General features: G+C 37.3%; 1 protein-coding gene across 3 annotated transcripts; it reads right to left on the bottom strand.

The window, feature by feature from the left end:
* Nucleotides 1-691: 691 nt before the first annotated feature.
* Nucleotides 692-27,809, bottom strand: PDP1_1 ([Pyruvate dehydrogenase [acetyl-transferring]]-phosphatase 1, mitochondrial). Of its 3 annotated transcripts, XM_051211387.1 has the most exons (10): nt 27,747-27,800; nt 23,198-23,375; nt 22,952-23,152; nt 19,723-19,944; nt 18,506-19,049; nt 16,808-16,957; nt 16,548-16,768; nt 9,467-9,704; nt 2,891-3,174; nt 692-2,319 (listed from the first exon to the last, which is right to left on the bottom strand). In XM_051211387.1, the coding sequence occupies exons 3-10, from the start codon at nt 22,958-22,960 to the stop codon at nt 2,131-2,133; spliced, it is 1,857 nt and encodes a 618-aa protein (XP_051071442.1). In that variant the 5' UTR covers nt 22,961-23,152; nt 23,198-23,375; nt 27,747-27,800; the 3' UTR covers nt 692-2,130. The 3 variants fall into 3 exon arrangements, with proteins under 3 accessions (XP_051071442.1, XP_051071443.1, XP_051071441.1); XM_051211388.1 differs by lacking the exon at nt 22,952-23,152 and having other exon boundaries at nt 27,747-27,789; XM_051211386.1 differs by lacking the exons at nt 692-2,319; nt 2,891-3,174; nt 9,467-9,704 and having other exon boundaries at nt 13,105-23,152; nt 23,198-26,525; nt 26,554-27,809.

Genomic DNA, 27,809 nt, shown 5'->3' with positions numbered 1-27,809 from the left:
AAAATCTTGCTGTTGTTAATCAAGTGGAATATCGAAGTGTAAGTGACCTTGAAGAAAAATTCATACTAGGATTCCTTACTATTTCTGAGCTAGGCTGATGATGATAGTTTACTTCTTGCAAATAAATGGATTCCTCAAATTACTTAAATACCCATGAAAATAAACAAAATTGTTATCATCGATATGATTCCATAAGATTATGAATCGCATAACATTTGAAGACGAAATCATGACGTTACTTTTATTATAATGATATAACTATCTTAAATCTTATTCTTAAATCATAACGACTACGACAAAATCTAGATCGGTAGAATTCCCTAGTTTTTTTCGTGCAAATGTACGAAATAAAGGTATCGAGCCTTAACACGATGAGGATAATAATCTTTTATACATGGACTCATATATAGAGAGAAATAGACACTAGATACGAGAAACTTTTGGATTGATGTCCAGTTAATTGTATCTAAAATTAACGCCAAGCTTCTAACATGTAGTATATTCGGTTCCATATAAATCACAGTAATTCCATTATCAGACAGCAGAAGTTTCCTCACGAATATATTAATGGTAATACTCCTGACTTCGACATTGATGGGTTCAAAACTCATGGAGTATCAGTTCCCTCAAAACTGCCTATAGGCGCAGGGGATGGGTCCCAACTTGCACGAAAACTATATTCAGAGTTTCCTATCAATCGCTTATAAACACCGAACGTGACTTATCGGTGTCTTTTTAAGCTCCCAAACGATGAAACCCGTAAAAAACTTCTTGGATATGATAGAACAAATGATGCCAAGTAAAATCGTTTAAAATATGGCTAGTAAAGAATTTTATATTGGATTTTTTATGTACAAACAATATTTAATCAGAGACAGATCTGATTTATAATTCATTATTACACAAATATACCAAAACCACTGAGTAAAAACAAATTAACAATTTATAACACATGAACTCATACCTGATGATCGGTAGAAGTGATACGATACATGATTACTTTTCCTCAAATTCTTCTTACTTTTTTTAACCTCATATTTTTCACGAAAAGAAAGAGACATCAAACTCAGTAAGGAAGGCAGTATATAATGATAAGTTTATCAGCAGATAGCTGGAAGAGATAACGAATAATAAATATACAAGTCAAGAATACAATGTATATGGGTCTCTCTTGTTCAAAAATATCAAACATGGACGAATCAAAAGTACAGGAAGGTAAGGTATGATAAGACTGGATAGAAAATAATTGGATACATTTGAAAACAAAAAATTAATGTAAAAACACATACATGAGCTAAAACATATCTGATTATACATTATTAATAATAACAGTAGAAACAACAACCCATTTGCACTTTTTATGTTCACATTTTAACGGATTGAATAAAATTGTTAAACTAACGAGACCTGGTTGATGACAGTAGCATACTAATCAGTAGGATGATAATCACAGTAGTTTTTTAACAGTAATTCTTTCCCCAATTATACCAAGTTCCACAATCACATTTGTGATCTCATGATGAACGAACTTGAGATATACAAGCATCAAATAAAATTTTTAAAAATGAAAAGTAAACTAAGGTAACTAAGTATTGAAATGTGATTTAACTGAGTTTGAACAATTATAAACAACAATAATTATAATGATAAACATTCTATCGGAGATACATAGGAAATTTCAGTAGAAAAGTATAGTTAGGGTTACAAAGCGAAAGTTTACTATAAGAAAGTGACTAAAAGCAAAATAATCGTAATAACTTAGATTAATTAATAATGTAATACAATATATATAAAAGGATTTAAATGCAGTTTCAATATACATCGAGTTTTAATAAGTGGTCAGCTAACTAATCGGTGATAGCTAATACTATTTTAGATTACAAGAGCTACCACATAAAAAAAATTATTTAATAAAGCCAGAGGATAAAGAAACTAGGAAAGTATTTATCACATTGCTGAATAACACCAGAAACTAGTCAACATACAGATTTTTAGCCTGTGTGAAATAATTCATTTCTGTGCACATGATACCCAAGATATTTAGGAGAGTAAACAAGAGTATAGGCAGATGAGAACTAGAGTTGAAATAGAAACAACTAATCTGAATTACACATAAGTAATAATTAATCATTACGAAGAATCGCAGAAAGCAGTAGGTAAGTAAACAACTATAACAGTAATATCATCCCGATAATATCTAGCTAAAGAAGCTGGCATTGAAAAGTGTAAGGCTATTTGTTCGGAATTCATTTCTGTACCACCAAGTGCAGTTCGAATTAAACGACTAGCAGCAGTATCCCCAGAACCACAAGATGGATTCTGAAATAAAACAGATACGGTATAAATTAACATATGCTTAATTGAAGAGTAACAAAATAATAAAAAATCTAAAGCAAACAACAATTATGAAGTACTGGAACTTGTAGCCCGATTTATAGGAATAATGTCAGACATTAAAATCCAACTTTTGATACTGATCGTCAGGGAGTAACCTCGATTTTCAGAAAATTCGCGCTTCTTATGCTAACAAAAGCGTTGTAGTGACTTGAATTACTAATCGCCAGCAACTTTGGCTAAACGATGAGGTTGTTATTGATTTTAATGTTGTTTGTTGATGACTACACACACTGCCCAATTATCTAAATAGAAGAAAAATCTCCAACAGTAAAGGGATTGAATGTTGAACCCGTTAATCACTGGACCACAGCACTTTAACAAGTGTTTTAAATTCAAAAACAGTATGAACTTCTGATCCTTTATAAAACAACTTAATGTTATACCCCCCCTCACAGATGAACTCACAAATCTGTGAAACGCATGAGGGCAAATACTTTCTCTATATGAACGCAATATTGTTGTACAAAACACAAAATTATATACAAAAACTTACACCTTTATAATCATACCAATGACGAGCAACCACATGCACAGCCTCTGCTGGTGAAATCATATCCCACAAGCCATCTGTCCCCAAGATTAAGAAGTGATCACAAAGTGGAGAAAGAGGTTTCCACAAAACTTGAGGTGTAGCGACTAAATAGGGTGGACTGGCATAAAAACGTGGAGAAATAGGATAATTAGGGGGGAGATCCAATAAGCGTGCGATGTTCTTTAAATCATCTGTTGACCATTTGAAACGAATATCTCCAAATGCACGTAAAGGCATTAATTCACCTAAAAATGAAACAAAATGAAAGTTGTTAGAAACTACTTATACTACTTTAAGTAGGGTGGTACGTTTCTTTCAATTTTACGTCAACTAGATAAAATTGAAATTCATAGTGCGAAATTATTAGTGGCATCCGATCAACGGATATTGAGTATCTTGAGTAGATAGTTGCCTATAAATAACTTAATCTAACAATAGCTAAGTTGTTTTTGATTATTTATGCAACAACCAGGAATCATCCACAGTTTTGAGTTGCCAAATTATTGCCAACAGCTTTATAGAAGGTCCGCCAATTTATTCACATTTATTTTTGCCAACATTTACTTATTAGACTTTTCTCTCTCGTTACAAAATTTTCTTACTTCTTGAGGCGTACCGGCCAAAATTCTTATCTTGTCACAATATGTCCTGTTCAATTACCCATAATTACTTGATGTTGTTTAGTTAACGCGCCTCTCATTAAACTGCTACTATATGAGAATAAATGTTTGTACTGTCATACCACAGACATCTTTAATCCGTAATTTGTATACCCTTTGGTGTTTTCTATTTTGGAGTTTTATCATTCCACAATTCTGAAACTCTACTAAGATAATAGTCGTTTTGTTAACCTATTATGATAATGATAATTTATTCTCGAACAACAGTAATTTGTCCGAGGTATGCCAGATTACAACCAAAATCAAAATGTCGCACATGACACAATATTTTTTTACTACAACGAGTTCCTCACTTGTGTCAATGTGTTGAAAAATATGTCCATAAAACGAACAATTAAGTACGTTTCAATGCATTAGAAAGTGGTTATTAATAGCAAAACCATAGTGAACAATATGAGAGTTGGCGAGTTGTACGTTATACCATGTTAATCATATATTTACTGCGTAAGTGATCAGTCAGTCGAAATAGATTATCATATGAAAGAATGAGCTGCAGCAAAATATATGAGAATTGAGGCAGGTGTCATTTTTGTAGGTACTATCAAGGCTTTACGTAAGGTCTCTTGCCAATAATTTAGAATACAACCAGAAAGTCTTAAAATCCGTTAAATTGCTACAAATTAGATCATTTAATTTCTCGGTGTAGGGGAAAGCGGATGAGGGTGGGGGTTGATTTTTAGAAATCAAAATCTTTGACGAGTCGAGTTTAACAAACGGATGCACCATACCTACTTATGTACTCCAGTCACTCCTCGTGGAGCAGCATAGGCCACCCATCAGCATTCTCCACCCAACTTCAACTGAGCAAACATTTCCCAGTCTTCTCCTCAGTTGGGACCTGCTTTGTTCTCTCCCAAAGTAGGCTGTTGTTAATCATATCCGACCAACGGATATTGAGTATCTTGCGTAAACAGCTGTCTATAAATACTTGTACTTTTTGATTATGATTATGGTAGTTCTCCAAGTTTCAGTTCCGTACAATAGAACTGTCTTGGCGTCCGTATTGCAGATTGTGACTTTGATATTGGTTGACAGTTGTTTTGTGTCCCATATATTGTACAACTATACGAAAGCTGTCCTTTCTTTAGCATTCCTTGCCTTTAAGTCTGCATCAGATCCTCCTTGCTCATCGATGATGCTTCTCAGGTACGTGAATGTTTTCACCTCTTCCAGAGTTTCTCCATCAAGTCTAATTCGATGGGTTTTCGCCGTGTTGTATTTGGAGATCTTACTTTTTACCTTGTGTATGTTGAGGACTACTGATGCAGTGGCTACTGCTACACTGGTTCTCTTGGTATGCATTCGCTCGTGTGTGTGTGGGATAGAAGAGCTAGGTCATCTGAAAAGACCATATCGTCTAGTTGCATGCAAGCTGTCCATTGTATTCCGTGCTTCACTTCAGATGTAGAGGTCTTCATAATCCAGTCAACCACCAGAAGAAAGAGAAAGGGGAGAGTAAGCAGCCTTGACTGACTCCGATCCTCACTTGGAATGCATCTGTCAGCTGTCCTTCAAGCACGATTTTTCAGTGTAACCCATCGTATGAATTCCGACTGATGGTAACGATTTTCTCTGGTACACCAGAATGTCGAAGAATGTTCTATAAGGTTCTCCTATCCACACTTTCAAAAGCCTCCTCATAGTCAAGGGAGTTGATGTGTATTGATGAGTTCCACTCAATCGATTGTTCAACGATGATCCGTAGTGTTACGATTTGTTCTGTGAACAATCGGTCCCTAAGGAATCCAGTCTGTTGATCTCGAAGTTGGGTACCTACAGAATCTTTGATCCAGTTCAACAACATTCTGTAGAAATTTTTCCTGGTTCTGATAGCAGTGTGATTCTTCTGCTCAGTTCTCTTTTCTTTGGTATTTTGAGGTCTCCTTCTTTTCACTTTATCAGTGTCACTTGTTTCTTCGTGAATAGAGCGTGAAGCATGTTTACGGTTTGTGGAATGACATCTATGGGGAGGTCCTTGGGTGCTGCCTCGTTATCCGGTGGAGCTGATCTATTCAACAGTTACTCAAAGTACTCTACACATTTTCCCATCTGTTCTTGAATCTCAGTGATTGTCTTGCCTTCTTTGTTCTTGACTGGCTTCCCTGGCTTACTAGATTTCCTCACCAGTTTCATCGTCGTGTCATATAGCTGCCTCATATTTCCTTCTCTTTCAGCTTTTTCCGCTGTCGTTGCTAGCTCTTCCACATGTTTCTGCTTGTCAGCACTAATGCTCTTCTTCACTTGATTGCTTGCTTCTGTGTATTCAGCCTTTACTTTAATTTTTATCTTCTTACTCGGCAGTCGTTAATTGCCGTCTTCTTGTTCTTACTTTTGAATTTTTTACTAATGCAAATACGATCGATCTGGTTCTGTGTACTGTGATCCGGTGAGACCCATATAACTTAGTGAATGCGTTTGTGTTGTAAAATGAGGCCGCCTATAACGATTGTAAATCACCAGCGTAGATGATCTATATCGAATGAATGGAGGCCTAATCGAGTTAGACGGGAATGGTGTGACGAACCAGCTAACGTCGAAGTCACATCTCGCGGTCAGCACCTAACGTGGATTACCCCATTGACGTATCAAAGTACTATAGCTGCTTTGAAGACTGTACAACACAAAGGACGTTATTACAGAAATATATTAGTCAAAGTAGATACAAGCGAAAGTAAGTCTACCGCCGCATGAGCCAGTCCATGGAGTACGATTAACTAAGGCGCGCTGGACGTCCTTGACCTTGACAAGGATCGATGATCGGTTCGATATTCAAAGACCCTACTGCTGGATGATTTGGCTAGGGCTTAGTGACATTTCACTGGCTCTACACCATCTTGTTGAATGCATATGAATTTGCGAATCTCTCACCATTCTCGTTCCTTTCTCAAAGACAGTCAACGTCGTCCCATGATATCTTCATATCCGCTGTTGTCCATCGTGAATTTGGCGATTAGGTCTCGCATCAGGAAAATCCACGTTTATTGAATTTCCAAGTAGTCAGGTCTTGATAGCGAATGCTCGTAGTTTTTGAAGTAAATTCCATGAACTGAGAGTACTAGTGAGCGCATTAAAGTTACCCATCGTAGCGGAGACCTAAACTTGGTTAGTCCATGACTTTCGTGTTACTTCAGAATTATCGAGACACAAATCAGTCAGTCAGTCAATCAGCTACAACTTAGGACCAGGCTCTTTCACGTTTCAAATCAGCTATGGCTTTTAGAACTTCAATTAGAGTCGGGGGCCTGCTTCAGTATTCCATCAAAACTGTTTGGGAATAGTGGGTAGTTGTAGAGTAGCTGAAGGGTCCCGCCCATCGTTCCAGACGTCTGGGCTAAAAGCAGATAAGTGTCATCTTTTCCTGAGATCGTCTCACTTACACTTGACTTGTTAGCATCAGTTTCTTTTACTAGTCTGAAAAGCATGTCTAGTGTTACCTACAGCAGCTGCCTTTTCTATCGCTTTCGCTTTCGTCGCCCATCTCTGCTCACTGTCGTTCTTGTTCTGCCCTCGTACATAGTGCTATGCCTACACCAGCCAGTCCACGAGAACTAGTCATCAGGTCGCCAGATAAACGGAGGGTGTGTTTTGTCGGCTCCCCGCCTTGGTGAGGTGCGGTCGAGTGAATGATCACACTAGGATCTTGTATGCGTATTTCGGAGACACAGCAAACATCAACGGTACGAGATTCCAGGGTTTTAGCCAAGGAGGCCTGCTGGTCGATTTGGCATAGGGTGTGTATGTTGAAGGCTCCAATGTGTAGTGTTTCGCTCACTAGAATCGTTGGCCATGGTGACACTTGGGGAAGAAGCCAAAAAAGGAAGTTTATAGTTGAAAGTTGGGATGGGAAGAATAATAGGAATTGAAGAGGGAAATTCATTATGAATACAGTGGTCTTGAGTGCTGTTAGAGGTATGAGAGCGGCTTTCACTTGCCGGTTGCCCACACCGAGGAAGTGTTCTTATAGTGGTACCTGAAAAGGAAATTGGGTTAGAGTTGGTCTTATTGACCTGACAGCATGAACACAGTGCCCAAGGGGCAACTGCTTGAGGCAAGTCACACACGACCTTTTGGGTAATTTTCGTATTAGCTCAGTTGATACACTGGATAAGATTCAAGAAAGGAGAAACAAGAAGGCAGGATTCCGTAAGGATAGATCGTGTACAGACCAAATCTCAACTCTACGGATCATTGTGGAACAATCAACTGAATGGAATTCATCACTTTAAATCAACTTCATTGACTACGAAAAAGCATTTGATAGCGTGGACAGAACAACACTATGGAAGCTTCTTCGACACTACGGCGTGCCTCAGAACATAGTCAATATCATACAGAATTCCTACGATGGATTACACTGCAAAATGGTGCATGGAGGACAATTGACAAAGTCGTTCGAAGTGAAGACCGGTGTCAGGCAAGGTTTCTTACTCTCACTCTTTCTCCTGGTGATCGACTGGATCATGAAGACATCAACATCTGAAGGGAAACACGGGATACAGTGGACTTCTAGGATGCAGCTGGACGATCTAGACTTCGCAGATGATCTGGGCCTTCTACCCCAAACGCAACAACAAATGCAAGAGAAGACGACCTGTGCAGCAGCAGTAGGTCTCAATATACACAAAGGGAAGAGCAAGGTTCTCCGATACAACACAGCATGCACCAACCCAATCACAATTGACGGAGAAGATTTGGAAGATGTAAAAACCTTTACATATTTGGGCAGCATCATTAATGAACAAGGTGGATTTGATGCAGATGTGAAGGCGCGGATCGGCAAAGCAAGAGCAGCATATTTACAACTGGAGAACATCTGGAACTCAAAACAACTGTCAATCAACACCAAGGTCAGGATTTTCAATACAAATGTCAAGACAGTTCTAATGTATCGGGCGGAAACCTGGAGAACTACGAAAGCCATCATCCAGAAGATACAGGTTTTTATGAACAGTTGTCTACGCAAAATACTTCGGATCCGTTGGCCGGACACTATTAGCAATGACCAACTGTGGAAAAGAACGAACCAGATCCCAGTGGAGGAAGAAGCGCTGGAAGTGGATAGGACACACATTGAGGAAAGAACCCAACTGCGTCACAAGACAAGCCGTCACATGGAATCCTCAAGGCCAAAGGAAAAGAGGAAGACCAAAGAACACATTACGCCGGGAAATGGAGATAGACATGAGAAAAATGAACAAGAATTGGATGGAACTAGGAGAGAAGGCCCGGGACAGAGTGGGTTGCAGAATGCTGGTCGGCGGACTATGCTCCATTAGGAGTAACAGGTGTAAGTTAGTAAGTAAGTCTGTACTTGTTGGAACCTTACCACAGGAGACGGAAATCCGTGGGATAAAGCGAGGTGTGTATTTTTAGAATCGACCTTTTCTAACTCCACCTCTCCTTGTGGGAAGGCAGCATCGCTGTTATGCTGGCCGTCTGAAGCAAGCACCTTGCTGCCGTCACACCCCAGTACAGCCAGCAGTACGACTTCATCCTCAGACCTTGGGTTTACTGATTTTAGTCTTGCCACCCTTCAACCTACCCGTCTGGCATGGTGGGACCTTGAGGAACGATGGTTCTGGCCAGTATAGCGCGACTAGCTCATCACGATAGGCAAGCGCGACCACCACGTCAAGGTAGCAGCAGCGGTCAGGCTTTGTTCATTCAAGTTAATAAAATTATCAATAACCATACCATTAGTAGTTAAACATTATTTAACATACAATTGTTCATATTTTGATAATGGGTAGGAAACGTCTTGTTCAGCAGATCGATGTACTGTGTGGGAAACGTTCACTATTATGAAATCATGTATAATTATTAAGAAACAGAAATATAAATAGAATAATATCCTTACCAAGAAGTCGATCATCTCGGATTATAAATTCAGCTTCATGGACAGGATGACTAGATTTAATTCTCCGAACATCTGCTTCATTTTCAGATATATGAGGAGGAATCAATAGCTTGGCTTCCCAATGCTCTCTAGTATATTCCCCAGAGGTTTGAGTGTAGATGTCTATCGAAGATGGAATTGTAACTGGAACTTCACAAGGAGGTGAATAACTTCCAATTACAGCCCCACAGTCACCTACCTACATCAAAATGAATAAATGTTAATTCTTAATACTTGTTATAATTACCTGGTATGTCAAATTTAATTATTTAAAATAGCATATATAGTAGGTTTATTGAATATTTCTTTACTTAAAAATACCACGAATATTGAACATCCAATTATGAAAATAGCAATGTTGATAAAGTAGTGCAGTACCACCTAAATGATTTAACCACTTGGCTCCTAAATAACGGGTCTCAATTTTGAACATATAACGTAATTTTGCTTGGACAGTCCTGTAATATCAGTAACCCTAAGTAAACAGTATGACCTAGTATATAAGCCTGTACTTGGTAAGCTAGTTACATTTATTCACCAAGTAACCTAACAAAGATCGCTCAAAAGTTATTAAGTCGACATTTCAGTACTTATCTGCAATGAAGAAGTTTGTTAACAGTTTAGACAGAAACAGAAAAATTACTCGCAACATAAAATCATAAAACAAGTGATTTGGCTCAGAACCAAGCTCTTCTTTATTCCACACATCAGATTCTATGCAGATAAAAAAACGTAAGGGGGGTTCGATAAAGTTGGAGCCCCACACTATAAGGTAGGGAAGAGACTCTCAAAATCAAACTTCCACAAACCGCCTAAGTGTTTTTTACGATTAAATCCTTTTCTCGCTTCTCAAGAATTATCTTACACCTACTATCAACCCTTCTCCTATGGCATCATCTTTATTCCCCCATACACCACTATTATCAGCAGTTTGACTTTACGGGATGTTATCTCATATCTCCTGAGACCGTACTCTAAACTACATCTCGGAGCTTTTGATGTTTATACTTTGTGTCAAATAAGCTAACAAACATCCTTAGGTAGGACTACTCTAAAATCACGTGTTATCAATGTGTGCTGTGTCTCCGAAACTCCAAGTGCGGTCATTCACTTAACCTCACCTAGTCAATATAGAGAACGGGCGCGACTTACCTGTTTTTGTATCTGATGGTTTAATTTATTTTTGTGGCCTTTCTGGTGTGTGTATAATATTAGGTTTAAACGCAGAACAAGCTCTTGCAGACCGGGTTCAAATAGACAGTCACTTGTGAGCTATCAATAAGAACTCACAAATAAACAGGGACACAAGATGTATCCTCTTCGTTATCTCTGCTTACGGTCACACTGACTGCAGTTTCGATGAAGAAAAGTATGTTTTACAGAGTATTTCCCGCTCTCCTACGAAAGATGGGGCAAGGTTTCACTCCCAGCCCAGAATACTCGAATGATGGGTGGAACACTGAAGAAACATTTGATTGCACCTCAGATACCCTTCAGTTGCCTACCTTTACCAAGTAACCTGAATGAGTTGTCAAAATCAGCCCCCCAGCTGAGTCAAGTACAGAAAACCATAGTTAACCTAAGGAGAGGGATAGCAGTGAGGGCCCTTATTGATTAACTTCTGAGATCTTTAAGGATGTTGGTCCAGTTTTAACTATTGAATGCGATATTAGCCAGAGTTTAGGAACTGAACGTAATCCCAATCTCAATTGTTGATTGCATCAGTATATAAGAAAGAACAAAAATTCTCTCGTGATAACTAGAGGAGTCAGTTCAACTTGTTTACTGTTTAGCTTCAATAATCATCCAATATTTAAATAGTGTTCATGAGACTAGGTGCCGTTCTACTTTATGAATGTAAAACAGCCATTAAGAGTAGAGGATACTGATATGTTACTAGTATTCAATCATATCTTTTGCCTTAGCGGTGCGAGGTGATAAAGAGACGTGAGGAGAGTTAGTCATGGAGATGGTTAAGGGTGCCCAAACTAAGACATGGGATTGGTCTGTTAGGACGCCGAGTGTTGAACTGAGTCATGTAGGGAGGTGTATACTACCTGGTTGTTGTTCTCATGATGATTGTCTTAACTAATGGTTAAAGACTTAAGTGACATGGCTCAGCAACGTACACAATGGAACAGAAACATTTACTGTTTGTCTTATTTAGATCCTGATTTTCTAAATTATCTCATAATTTTTTTCTAGTCCACTAATTCACACTTTCTTCATGAATCTTATCTTTGATACCTAATCTTTCCTAAAACCATTAATGCTGTTACTGCCTCTAATACTTTAATGTTTGCACTGACAAACTCATCTCACCCTGCTAATGGGATATGATAACTTGAACAGACTTAAGCATACGCCGTGGAGTATCAGTGACTGACGAAATGCCATTAAGCACCTGACGACCAAAGAAATAAACACCACAAGCTACATTTTCAAAGTGGCTCAGTATTACCCGTATATGTAAACCGAATATTTCACCATACAACTAGTAGGTTGTAATGAACTATAAAAGATAGAAAATTCATGTTTCACAAACCTAAGGTTAGAGAGGTACATACCAACCACACAAATACTCTATGACATTGTAGTAGCATCTGTTCAATTTTGAAAGGATGGATGAGTAATAGGTGTCGTTCAGTTTAACGCCTATGATAAATGACTTCTGATAACAGAACACTAAACAAGTTTCTTTCAGAGCACCATAATTTACGTAGTGTAGATTACATTCTTAAGTAAAGTTCATTCAAAGATTACATTTATCTAATGGCATTCCCTTCAACAAACTGGAAGTACCATCATTTGAACAACTAGTATATCTAATACAGTTAGTTGGCGCTACAGTTGATTTAAAGGCAGTCACCAAATTAATCTTTTCCCAGGTTCCGTCGACTCAAAAGTAGCTAGCCTGATCTAGCGTTTATAGCTGAGCTGGAAATAAGTGGATGAAAACGAGATGTTAAGTCCATTTACTATAATCATGGACATATCAGAACGACTGGAAATTTCCCCAAATGTATCTCTATGTGACTTTGATAACATTTTTATTATTTGGTAACTACATTAAGGGCTCCAAAATGCACCGAATGAGCTATACATGACTAAAAATAAAAATAAAAACCAACGCTTTACTAAACCAGTAGGTAAACTAAATCAAAAATGGTACAATGAATATGCATAAACACACAAAACAATATGATTTTTATTGAAAAGGAAAGTGAGAAAAATTAATTAATCTTTTCTACTTCAAGGTGATTACTGCGCATGGATATACCCACTATTTTAATACTAATTAACAATATGTGACTAAAATTTGCTTCGCTAAAAAAACCTACCTCTATTTCTATGCTTAGCTATATGATAAAACAAAAACTTTTAACTACTTTTAAAATATGTGAAAGCTGATAAGCTATATTAACTCGCATATTACACCGTTCTCCCTACAGTAGAACATCAATCACTTAAGCTATGAGAAAAAAGAAGACAGTCATCATACCAATAGAATTGTTAAATAAAGATTTTAAAACTATATATATATATATATATATATATATATATATATATATATATATATATATATATATATCATCAAAGTTCATATTTTGAACATTTATTTTTTTTGACATGTTCAAGGTCATACATTTGAGATGACTAACAGCAAAGTAATAACGCTTCACAGGATAACAAACGGTTGTAGAAATAACACTAAAAATTATTAAGTGGTGTTTTCTGAGAATTACGTTATGTTCTGTGGAGAATTTGACAGAACCGCTAGACATTCTCTTCAAATTTGCATCAGACGCTAGATTTGGGCAATATGTTCATTACAATAACCAAAAATGATTAATCACATCAAATTAGGAATTTATAAATTGAACTGTAGATGTGAAACTTTTTGTATTGGGAGAGTAATGAAATCACCTGATCAGCACATCAAGTACCATTAGTTAGCGTGATGGTGTAAAAGTCCAAAATAAATTGGAGAACGAGGATTCAAGCAAACTTACGATAGTGAACAGATTACAGACATAGGATCCCACTTACGGTGAATACAAAGAAACCTATGGGAAAGTTGGTATAGGTCACTTGAATATCGTAAAAGTGGTTGAATGCAAAAATAAAACTAGAGTGGTTCGAATGGACCACTTTTGACTCATTTTTGAGTCATACCGCTCTCGTGAAGACTAGTGATATTACACAACTCTCAACCCTGAGTACCTTAACCACTAATCCACTGTGACGTATAGAAAAATTCAAGTTTTTAAACCCTTTTCTTATCTTAATTCGGCCTTATTTTTAATGGTCTGCTGACAATATTTTAGTAGATTAGTATTAAATTCTCTTGCGATGTTTATGTTTATTTCTACATTATCAACTGTCCGACTGTTACCTAATTCAACTTAATAAGAAAGCTTATTGGACCACTTTTGATCTTTATTATATTTTGGTTATTGTTCCATTTATTTGGTTTTCTAAACAGCTTGATAAATGCAGTAGATTTTCTCATTTCTGAATAATAAAAATGAGAAAAGAGGTAGAGAAATCTATCATAAGTTAACTTATAGGAAGCTTTTTGAAGTTGAGTTAGCAACCAAATGCAAATAGAATGTATAGATAACCAAACTCAATAGGACAGAAAAACGCAACAACTAGAAAAAGCTATGGTCAGGAGTGTCGCGCTGGTTTGGTAATAAACCCGTCCCCCTTTCAAATATTATATAGAAACTTTGGACCCCGATCCACGTCGGTTTGGGCAGCCGAGTAGTATCGCTAACCTTCAAAGCATACTTCATAGCCGAGTACACGAAACTACTTTGGTCAGAAAGACAAACCCTGGAAAATGTTGAACTAAATGGTCTAATTATAATCCGAGAATACACGACTTAACAATAAACTTCAGTCCATAATGATTGATAACGAATCGTAAATTGCTAACTATATTTGGCTAACATATTTCCATTAACCATAGAACCAATACATAAATGCATTCAGCAAAAAAACAGCAGACAATTATAACCGGTTCGCTGTAGATAAGTAGATATGACACAAACTTACAATGGCCTATTAGTGCAGTGAATGAAAGTTAGACGTATATTTTTGTCAGAAGAGTAAAAACTAAATATTTCTACATGAATCCCTGAGAGTATAATTTTACAATATTGTTTTTCTTCTAATTCTAAAATAAACACATCTAATAGTAAGCTGTCTTGATAGCAGGACTGCACAAAAATATCGGTGATCGATATTGTAACGTTTTGAAAAACAAGGTTCTTTTTTAGTGAGCAACGTTACTACCACGTCTCACAATGGGTAAATGCTGCAAAACAAATTTTAGTGTGGAATGTTATGTAGAACTAAACTTTCTGTAATCATATTTTTTAAGTCAGATCATAGAGGGATGTAGCAGATTTTGCATCCACTGTAAAAGAGGAACATATCATACAACTTTCTTGACTAAAGTTGTCTCTCTACTTACAAAATAAGATACTGAGTGCTACAAGATAACCTCTGTGCATCTAGTACGAATAAATATTCTATCCATAAATACGCTCTAATAAGGACCATTACTAATGATTTTAGCCAGAGTTATTTCCCGTACTGGAGTTTTCCATTAAAGCAAAAGAACAAAACATGCATATCCGGCACATAAATCAGATCAGTTGTTGAGGGGGCTTCATCCATGGAAATCGGAATTTCCTAAGTGTAATGCCTTCTCATGGAGGGAGTGTTTTTACGAAATTGAGAGGACGAAAAGCGAATGTCCGGCGCTTTAACCGGGTGGTGGATATGTAGGATCCACCTAGGGGAGTTGAAAAACCCTGATTCCAAACCAATGGTACACATGTGCTCCAGTATCCTGAAGGAATAAATGGCGTATGAACCAGTCGTTGGTCACCGGCTACCATGGAACTGCATCTCCTGACGTTGCTCCACTGCCTTGTGGATCAGACCTTTAGGTTAAAGGCTCCGGGTGTGGCCCCCTAAGAAAACCACCTGCTTCGGTCTGAACATCCTAGCAGTATCTCAGCCCTCACAAAAATCGAATGATCTATGTGGTGCATATCTATTTGGTGCCTCCTTGTACCAATGCTAATGTGTTTAAATAAATAAAGTGTAAATCAATGATGCAAACAGATTACTAAAAGACGAAAAACGATTGATATATTAATTTTTTCTGATTATCCACACATGTAAACTTGACGCCTACTATCATACTCATATTACCACAACAAAATGGAAAGGACTCATACATCCTACAAATTACATTTCTATGTTTATGTTATTAAAAAATAACTGTCTTCTATGTACATTTTTTTAAGAATAATAACTGAAATATTAACCGCCACAAAATGGTTAACTAGAAAAAGTTAGTAAAGCTTACTGTCATTAACACGTTTGTGGCGGTCAGAAGGCTAAATAATTTGTCATGTATTCATAGAGAATAAGACGTTAGTTTTTGTCTTCTAACCCAGCGATGAACAACTTCTAATCATCTGTCTCGATTTGATAGGTATATTATTTCTTTATGAAAAATTCGACAAAATAATTTAAAAATTTAGATGCTTTATTTGTTACCGTGAAGATTTCAGAAAATTTAATGAAGTCTGGCTATAGTACAGTTTGTAGTATAATTTTTCCAGACTCTTTCTGAATGGGTTACTACGTTCAGTTTTCAGTAGTTGGCAAACGGATATTATAGTGCGTGATATCACCGTAAAACTTATTAAAAAAAACAGACTACATTTTGTCTTATATATGCATAAAACCAGAGATTAATTACAGAACAATTAATGTACTGAGGGAAAAACCCGATCACTTATTTTGGTAAGACAAAGTCAAGATCTCTTTTGTTACCAAATGGATATACCCAAAATTCCTAACACCAGATTTGTCAAAATATATCTTCGGCAGCAAAAGTATGTCCTTAAATATAATTACAATGATTAAGACCCCCCTCCCAGTACCAAGGAAACGACTTTTATGGGTCAGAAAACTCTGCATACTTAAAAATTTAGTATAGCAACTTTTAACTCACCTGAGCAGCAAAAATTTCTTTTCGATGTCGAGGTATATAGACCGAGGTTGCTACACAACCAGCAAACACAACACGTAATAAAGCTTTATCTAACACAGGACCATGGAAAGTAGGGCATGCTGCCAAGGACATATCCAGATCCATTCGAAGAAGACCGTTCCTCAGGGCCCAAGCAGTAGCCGCTACATAGTTGCGCAAATCATCAACAGACTGATCGAAGTCTGAATCAAAAGAATGAAGATTAAACTTAGCTAACAAACCTGAGGACAAAGTGGGATCTTCTGATCGCCTTAACGAAGACGAAGGCTCGGAGTATTTCATGACAGTTTCCTTAATCGTATTTAATGGAGCAGTAATGAACCCATCTGGATCAATCATATCACCCTCACTATTATCACTGAAGAAAAACTCTGAAGTGAAAATTTTTAAAATATTACGAAAACCATAACGCTTCAAATATATAAAATTCCGCGAAGCTAATTATTCATTAATAAAATGTATCACGATTTGCTTTGAAAAACAGCTTATGAAAATAAACGCATAAAATACTGAATATGCCGCCTAAACGACGATGATAATTTGACTTGTCTACAGTCTAAGCTCAATTATATTTTAAACCCCTGATTACCGTCTGACTCTGAAGGTATTATCGACTTTGATAACTTATTCAACTCCCAGTTAACACAGTTGAGGAAGAAGGTTCGAATTGGCAATCTATAACTGACTAAACTACTTCACCCCTCATGTAAGAAAAAACTTTGATTTAGTCAACCATTCTGCTAATCGACTGCGAATCAATCAGTAAATCACTAAGCAAAAAGAGCTGTTAGAAAAAACAATCAACAAGAAGCTACTTAGAGGAACATGATGAGGATGGAACTAATTAACGCATTCGTTTCAAGGTCCTTAGACGGCCATGCACCTCTAAGCATACGGTCTAAAAGGCAATACATTCTCATGATACGTCTTTTGTACTACATCAGTGTACACAGAATATGACGATGAAGAGATGCAAATATACATACTCACTTTGGAATTAAAAAAGATCCAGTAATTGTACTAGTTAAATGGCCCAATGATTTCTTTCGTATTAACAAATGGATAATAGTATGTAGTATTAAAAAATAATTAGTCAAGCAAATGCATGCTACGATGAAAAGTTTACAAACATATGGATATGAATAAATGGATGGTCCGAGAATGAAAAATACAAGATGAAACTAAAGTTGAATCCTATGTTTTGATAGGAACTTCAGTGAACTAATGTAATTAATGCAAATAATTCAGATTTTATATACCCCTATGACCTAATGTTCGGCAATACAAAAACAAAACAATTACCCTCAAAGCCTAAGAAAAGCGGGAAGGGATGTTGATATATACCCCGTTTTCCGTAGTGTGAACACTGCTGCACTAATTCGACACCTTGTAAACGTTTTTAATCAGAGATTTAAACAGTGACAAAGCATAAACATAAAAATATACATGAAGCCTGGACTGTTAGAAATACTGTTAAGTTTTGTTAACAAACCTACTTTTGTGACCCTCAAACCTTACAACTATCATTTTGTTGAAAGGTCTATCCCGAAAATCTTCAGACAAATTAACATAAACAGCATAAAACCTGACACAAATGTTTTTTTTTGTTTTAAGATGCTACACAACTAACACCAACATATCGATAGGAAATTACCAATGTAAAACAACAGTACAAATGGATTGGATATTGAACCAGACTGAAAGGCTATCGGATATGATTAATAAAATTACATAAAAATATCAAAAACAATCACGGACTGCTTCTCTACCACCAAAAAGAGAATTGAAGGTGATGGAACTAATCAATTATATAAATTATTATTCAAATAATCCGCATGAAATCTAAATAAATCCAAAAAAATATAAAAGCTGAAAAAACTTAAATTGTGTAAGTTAAGCATCCAAACTGTGCGACCTACCCCTTTCATCACAGGTTGACAGTAATTCTTCAAGAAATTTACTGATATGTCCAGTATGTGCATCACGAACAGATAACGGTAGAGGGCCCCAGGGACCCCAAGGCCCCCAGCTAACACTAGGCTGACTATGCATAGAAGTCAGATTAGGATTGGGAAATCTGGAATTTATATCCGCTTTCAAACCGAACTCGATACGTTCAGATTCCCCGGTAACCACTGCACCAGAAGTCATCCACAATGTGACCGCCAACTCACAAATTGAACGCGGAGTACGTAACTCCTTAATTTGGTGGAGATTTCGTAAAGCAACTTCAGAAACTTTTGGAGGTAGAAGACCAGAAATTATGTAATCACTGTGTAGCAAATTGACTGCATGAGCACAAGCATGTCCACCATGCCCATCAACAACTGTAAATATTGTACCACCATAAACCGATTTCTCATCGTTCGATTGTTTGTGATCGCTGAGAGTAAGAGAACTAAAATCCCCTTCACCAAAATGAGAAGCCATCCACCTATCTTCGACCGGGCGATTGACACTAACCTAATTTCATTAACAAAAGCTGGTGATACAGCAAACACAAGTATGACACAAATAAATATGAAATCGAAAGCAATAAGAACATAAAAATCTTGCAGTTTATTTACTAGTACTGGGAATAAATGACAATATGGATTTGGCATTATGAATGAACACTGGCAAGATAAACTAGTAAACCTACGAATTTGAACATGATTAGGATTTTGATTTACTAAATAGATAAACACTGTAAAAAAATTGATGACGACAGCATACCATGAAAACACAACAATATTCCATAATGATTAAGTATGAGGTAGAACGTAGCTTATTATTAAGTGCCAACTAAACTTAAAAGTCAAATGCAGTTTTAGATCACCTGGTAATTGGACGGATTTATGACCACTACATTTTCAGCTGAGAAAAATGAACTCAACAACGCATACAACTGTTTGATAGCACATAACTTTGTATAAGCATATGCAATCATAAAAATGTTTTAAGAGCGACTATAGATATGAAGGCAAATGGTTTAGAAAACTAGCTATTCAAGTGATCTCATAACGACTAATAATAGTTTAAACCAACGTGAACATCCCAAAATCACTAATACTTAAAAACAATTAAGAAATAGATAATTATTTGAGCACTGTTGGAGGATAAATGATAAAATACAACCGTGTAAAGTAAGAATTACTTGATTGGCTGAAAATATGACACGCTCATTTTTCCCTTTGTACGTCAACTCTTGACCAGATATGCGTTTACTAACATCAGTTTCAGAAACTTTTGTTTCGATAATATTTTCAAGCCCATCAGTGAATCCATGAATCCGCCGTTTACAAGCAACTCGAAGTAGTTTTCCGTAAGTTGGTTGGTAAAAAGGCTTTTTCAAGAATAAATTCAAAGAAATGACAACCTGGGAGGAAACACGAATAAAATATACTCTGATAAATATGAAATCACAACCACCACAGTAGTCCAGAAGCAGTAACGCAACATAAATTATTATAAGCTTACACCGAATGAATAAAGCATTAAATTTTATTTCGCAATTTGTTTGAAAACAGTTTGTTGATTTTCAACACCAAAGATGGTAAGTAAATTAATGAAGCTAACGACATTGTATATACGCTTACAACTATACGTAAAAGTACCACACTTCCCAGAGTTTGGTTTACAACTAATTGGCCATCAGTTTAAATCTAATCTACCCAGTATTCTCCAGAACTGTAAGATATTGATTGCTATTAACTTATATGAACGTCATTTCCCCATAAATGATTACGAAATTATTCTAATGAATAAAAGTAAATCGGGTTGGGATTTTAACGTTATACCAGCGAACTCGGGTAGCTTATTTCCATCAGTATGTTACTAATAAATCCCAACTCCTTTACGGTATACATCAGTCGTAGGAAGAGTCAAGGATGTTTTGGATTTCATCTACAGCCTGGTAGACATGAATGTAAGTATAAAGTACATCATCTTACTAGATTTTGTATCTTTACTCACCAATGTACAGTTAGTCGAGACAATCGAGTTTATATGTACATAAATATAAAAAATAAGTCGACATTGGCTTTTGTGAGGATAGACTCAAGGAATTACTCTTAAGGTATACGATGAGCGTCCATTCTATCTTCAACGATAATTATTATGGACAAATTGACGGAATAGCTATTGGCTCATTTCTAAACCCGAACGAGCTTGACAATAGACTAAATTTCTTTGACATTTCACTAAGTAGACGGGTTGAGGGGCTCGTTAAGCAAAATCGTGCATACGAAGGGCTCCTTTCTTTGCCACTACACACACTTCTATAGTTTCACGCCGGTGCGCTACAAAAGGAATCTGGTCAGATATCTTACAAACAAAACAAAAACGATCTACCCAGAAAATACCATGAAGGAGTTGGAATTTATCAATAACATACTGATGGAAATAAGTTAACCAAGGCCTTTAAAGCACACGTATGCGGGGGAAAGTAATTTGGAGATGGTGACCGCTAGTAATAAATCTTTATCTTTAATAGTATATCGTACTTTTTATTTTACCACTCTATACTGTCTTATTTTTACCATTCTTGATATTCTTATCCCAAATGTTTTGTCAGTCACGTTAGTTTCCCTTCCCCATACTATGAAGGATGAAATCTTACGCTGTTTAAGACTGATATGGTCGAATAAGATAACCAAGACGCGTTATGCAGACAATGAATCTTAACCCCAAAAGCATAAAACCGCAATCTGAGGAGCGCCAGTTAATTAGCTAAAGCACCTGCCTTTCAATCATGTCTCATGTTTTACAAAACGGGCTTGGAAACAGAATGGTATCACTAGTCCTTACTATGTGGCCCAGCGCCGAGCACATAAACTTGTGCTCGGTAAGTTATATTATACTTACTAAATCTCGGTCGCTAATGGTTATTTTGAATCTCCCATTAATTCTACCCGTCAGTAAATTAAAGTTTTGGCTGAGAACGTACCCTATAAGTGAAGAGAATGAGATATACAGTAATTTGGTTTTGGGTAAGATTGATGAAAGCAGCTGCAATTTGGATCTGAGGTTTTTACATTAGCATAACGCTTAGTGTTAGACCATTATAGACTAACATATTCAGCCCTTACAATATTCGCCAAATCATTGAAAATAAACTGATTTTCAAACCTGTCGTAAGTGATAGTTAATCATCATCAACGTAGAGTCTAGCAAATATGTGCGCCGGCTCAAGTTTACATACTATGTTGCCAGGATGAGGTAAAATTAACAAGATGAATTGCAAAACATATTGAGATAGTGTAGCAGCTATGATATAGAGGACTCCTAAACATTTGAGATATAGTTCGAAATGATGGTAGGAAGGTATGTATAAAGGAATATTAGAATTCGAAATCGAAGTGAAGGTTGATTGTGAATGGATGAACCCACACCATTGGGACTGATCTCGAGCCATGGTACATAAAGTCCCTAACAACCGATCAAGGTTATCGGGCGAACAACCAAGTAATCTGCATCCGCCGATGGCCTAGGACATCAAACACTGACTTTAAGGACTAATACTATGTCTTGGTTTGGCCTTCCGTAGCTTTTATAACCAAACTCTACGCAAGTAGACTGCGACTACAGTACACACATTGACTGATAGATGGACATCTGTCTACGCCATAAGTGACAAAAGCCAACCAGTCTTTTTAAATATGTAACGAGATTTAGTAAATAAGTGACAACGTAGAACTCGGTACGTATTTACATTGGTATGAGTTGCCACCTCTAGACTTTTGGTGTTTGATGTGAACACATGATTAATTATCGACAAACTTCATTGTACCTCAACGGCATGGTTTCAAGAAGTCACTCCTGTATCACCAATCTGTTAACAGCAAGATATAACTGGATCAGTACTCATGTTGTAAGAGTTAGCCAAATGAAATATTTTCGTTTCTAAAAATCCTTTGAACGTGTCCACCACACCACAAAACTCAAAATTTTGGAACTTTCTATCATCTGAAGTGGTCCAAGCAACCTGTCCCCAACCACTTTAGGAATAAATTCCGACAACACAGCATAACACCATAAGTTGATTTTAGAAAGCCCTTCACATTTTTGGTTTTTACATATCAAGGTTCCTATCCGGAGGCATAGGTGGTTGATTGATACAAAGGAACAAGACACAACCCATGAAACGAAAAACTGCTTTATTCCATTCGCACCCATTTGAAGCATACTGGCACATACTTTATGTATAAGCCGGCTCAACAGAAACCTAGACTAAGCATACTAAACCCCTGATAATTAACCTTAACGAATTATCTAAATATGACGAACATCTAACTACCACACTTAGTATGTCTCAATATAGCTTAATGACCGCTTTTAAAATCTTTTAAACGAAAGTGTAAAAAAGAGTAAACCTAACCACTTACGTTTCTCATTAAATTACTTTCGGCTCCACGAGGACTAGATGCTGTCCAATGCACCTTACAAGTACACAAAATATGAGAATTGTACTGTGACCCTTAAGTGCTAGAATATTTACGCTTAACCTGTGAATACTTTGTGATTAGAAACAGTTAAGCACTGTGTATGTAGGTTTAAAGAAGCAAGGGTTAATTCAGCAAGATGATCTATAAAAACAGAAAGTGAGTAGAGAGCAGATAGGACACACTTACGTCAAGACCTAACAGTTTAAATGCGTAGACAGAAAACTCTGGAAATCAAGTTGGTAAATGCAATAAGCTTTCCAGCAAAGAAAAACGGGACGAAAAGTCAATTCCTTTACTAATTGGAGCGGTTTGCGTCTCACCAAAAGGTACTTTGTGTACTAGGGGAGAGCAGGCAGTGTGAGGACTGTAAAAGAGAACAAAAGAAAAAGTTGAGTCAACGACTCAGCATACGCAATGTACTTACATTTAATACGAAGAACAAAAGACAAAAATCAGCAATAGCACAAGCCTTATATTACGACAATCTGAGGACCGAAACTAGAAACAGATAGTTTAACCCGTTACAACTGTAGATTTAAAGCTCGCCCTTTTGACAAAGCACTGTCCCAATACTCGTGGTAGCCTAATTAGAACCACGTCTAAGTCCACATTACTTCATATTCTTGTCATCTTGGCAAGCTCGCCAAGTACGTAGCGATATGCATCCAGCCAAAAGGTACTTTGTGTACTAGGGGAGGAGGCACAGTAGCGTGAGTACTGTAAACGAAGAAATAGGCGAGTCGAATACCCAGCAACCACACACAACGTACTTACATCTACTACAAAAAGCAGTAGACAGCAACCAGAAATAAAACGTCTCAGATCAAGATAATCTTAGAACCGAAGCCAGAAGCAAGCAATTTGACCCGATATGAGAGTCATAAGTGGCTGACCCGCGTCAATCCCCCAAGGTCACGGTACAAACAAACGGATGTGTTAGATAAAAGCAGCTTATTCGTTGTTCCTCTAGACTTATGCGAAGTATCTCCCTCATCGTTTACTATATAAGGACATGCGAAAACACTAGCACGAAACGGGACTTGGTAGCACTTTGATTTCTAAAATTAATATCTTTTATTGGATTGTTAAGATTCAAGTGGTATTTTCCTGTTCAAGTTTCGACGTCAGTGAGCTGTTCTAGACCCATTCATAGAGGTTCAGCCATTTTTTGTCATAACCCTAATGATCTTGACGATTGTTTGAACGTTAGTAGATTCTGGAAGTCCGTTAAGCGAAAGCTTCTTCCATTCCGTCCACAACCATTTGACCCATTTGAATAACCTTACTAAAACAGGCAACAAATAAGTCACGTGGTAGTCATTTGTTTAATTGGAGTGAATATTGTATGACTAAAACTAGATGAATGAGGAAAAGTAGAAAGTAGCTGGCAGATCCACTAGTATTAAATAAACTAATGGATATAGCGCTAGGTAAAACAACATGGATGTCATGTGACAAGAGGAAAGTAAATCTAGTGTACTTAACGACTCCTGTTGGTGCGTAAAACCCTAATAACGTTGAAACCTGGATAACCATAAAATCGTCTAGTTTTATCTGTTATTCCTTTGAAGCCATTACCGAGGTCTTAGAAATTTTAAAGGTGAAAGCATACCAGACAAAGCGAGACCTGATATGAGTGGCCGAAATCTTTTTAGAGTCTAGTCCAGATTAGCGCGGTAGATTTAGGATAAAAGTAAAAAATATCAATAAAATTTTGCATCGCCAACCTGAAATCGTGTAAACGAAGCCTGTTAAGCTTAGGGTTGACAAGCATAACTAAAATACAAAAACAATGCAACTAGATTGACAGCCAAAGAAATATAAGTGAAATTGCTGAAACCTTCCATAGCAGAGGGAATTTAAAGTACAGCTAATGTGATACCTGTAAATGGGAGAAAAGAATCTTCAAACGTCACGAGGTCGACTCTCCTTCTGACAACCGGCGAAACAATTATTACAGATACAATTACTGAACGTACATGAAATGTTCGGACATTATAGAAGACCGGGAAGACCATTCGAATACCCAAAGAAACCATAAGATACAAGTCCACTTGTCTCACAACAAGTGGAACTCACTGGACACTTTCTGGACAGATAACATAAACTTCACGAGACCCATTTTATTCTGGTCATCAGGAGAAAAATACGCTTACTTACTTACGCCTGTTGCTCCCGACAGAACATAGGCCGCCGACCAGCATTCTGCAACCCACTCTGTCCCGGGCCTTCTCTCCTAGTTCCATCCAATTCTTGTTCATTTTTCTCATGTCTATCTCCATTTCCCGGCGTAATGTGTTCTTTGGTCTTCCTCTTTTCCTTTGGCCTTGAGGATTCCATGTGACGGCTTGTCTTGTGGCGCAGATGATTGCTTTCTCCAATGTATGGCCCATCCACTTTTAGCGCTTCTTCCTAAATCCTTCCGCCTGAAGCCCCTCTGGATCTAATGCCGGTCCCAAGCCCGGATAAAGGAGGAGGGTTGGTCATGGGGTTAGAGACCCTACCCCGTAGAAAATTAACTCGCTTTAAAGACGCCAACCAGAAAAAATGATTCAAACCATTTAAACTCTACCACGAAACTTAGGTCTCTATTTAGAAGAGTTATGACGCCTCGTGGTGAAAGACAAGTTTGTTCGGAAGTCACGATGTTGATGCCTCTTTTGACAACCAGGGCAACCATTAATTTAGGTACATGGAACGCAAGTACAATGTGAGAGGGGTGAAATACCCTACATGCACAAAAAACTCCACTGACCCTTCCCCCCCTCAATGACGCAATAAAGTGGTCTGAAGACGGGAAAACAACGTCTCCGCAACCATCACAGCTTATTTCAAGACAAACAAACAAAGGTGACATTACCAATGTTAGACTCGATAACTTCAAATAAACTGAGCACTAAGTGTATCGGTGCTAATAAAAATAATACACTTGTGATATCTTAATGAGTAGAACTGTTAACTTCTTTCCCCACAAGCCCATACACAGAAATAATTGGGATCTGACTGACAGCACTACAGAAAACAAAATTTATCAAACATACATCAGTAAAGAGTTCAGAAGCTCCTTCGAAGACGTAAGAACGAGAAGAGAAACCTATAGACCTACAGATCATAACTTGATGACGGCCAAACCAAATCTGAAACTGGAAAACTTACCTAATTACGCCTGTTACTCCTCGTGAAGGAGCATAGGCCGCCCACCAGCACACTGCATCCAATCCTGTCCACGACAATCCTTTCCAGCTCAATCCAGTTGTTATTCATCCTTTTTATAACTGCTTCGATATCCCGACGTAATGAGTTCTTTGACCTTCATCTTTTCCGCTTCTCTTCAGGATTCCAAGTTAGGGCTTGCCTCATGATGCAGTTTGAAAACTTGCGCAATCTATATGCTATCCATTTCCATCGTCTTTTCCTAATTTCCTCTTTATCTGGAAGCTGGTTTGTTCTCTCCCACAGAAGGGTGTTGCTGATGGTATCCGGTCAATGGATGTTGAGTATCTTGCGTAGACAACTGTTTATAAATACTTATAAAAACTTACAACACCATTGTCAGTAATCGACCGACTATTATCAAACAGAATTAAAGATTCGATAGATGCCAATCTTAGAGACAGACGATCTAACTTTCGTAAAAATTGATCATGTACCCAAATAATTTCTACAATGAAAACCACTTAAATTCGATCGCTTGCAACTCAACACCTTTTGACAAAGTGAATATTTAAATGATTTTGGGATATTTGATATCAAGAGATACCTGAAATCATTTTGATGTAGAATTTGTTGGAGTGACTGCACCGCAAAGATATGAATGGTGAGCAGCTCACAGATGGATTTCAGTTGGGGACCGGTGTCAACTAATGCTGCATGCTATCATTCCGCTTTTTTTGCTGTCGACTGCATGGTTAAGACCTCTACATTTTGGGGGACGTACGGGTTGAAGTAAACGCCATGGACAGTTGGATAGTTTGGACTTTTCTCATGACAGCCCAGCTGCTCATATACAGTATAAAATGCAGATGAAAATACACGGTACAACGGCAGCTTTCGCGGCAACAGACCTCCGCGTTTATGGAAGAATAACTGAAACCCTCAAACACGAATGAGTGAGTATGAACAAAATCACACTCCACGGTTAAGCTCTCGAAACGGTGGAAGCCTTTACGTACCTAGTTAGCAATACTGATAAACATGGAAGAAGTAATGCAAATCCAAAGCACAAATTGGTGAAGCAAGAACATCGTTCCTACAATTAAATAACGTCTGAAGCTCGAGACAACTTTCCAGAAGATTCGAAGTCTATGCATTTAAAATAATTCTAATTTAGAGGGATAAAACCTGCAGAGTTGCTACAGTTACCATCTTGAAGTTTGTGCCATCGGATTTTCTCCAGGTGCTTCCGAGATTATAAAGATTATAATTCTGAGAAGTGCAAGATTGTAACCTTTAATTTCTCTGGCTGTTTAAGCAACCCTCTCAGAATCTCATTGTGTCCGAATATGTCAATTGTTATTGCTCGGGTTGTTAATAAGGTGTTAACCCCGTGACTTTCAATCACGGATTTAGTTACGAAGCCTTTTCGCTATTCTTTTTGGATGTTCGATCTATTTGTAGTGAAGATGCCACAGATAATCGGAGTTTGACAACGCTTCAACCAGTGACACCTTCTAATATGAGGCGTACTTACCAAGTGAAATCAAAAGAGGAGGTTCAAAGATATATTTGATCTAACCTGGGTAGCGATTGCAAGGGTTGTTGAGCATGGCGTTCCCACTCGTGATCTGGTGCGGATGCA

This window comes from Schistosoma haematobium, chromosome ZW, assembly GCF_000699445.3.
Source record: "Schistosoma haematobium chromosome ZW, whole genome shotgun sequence".
NCBI classification, from domain to species: Eukaryota; Metazoa; Platyhelminthes; class Trematoda; order Strigeidida; family Schistosomatidae; genus Schistosoma; species Schistosoma haematobium.
This window is presented reverse-complemented; position numbering and strand designations above follow the sequence as displayed.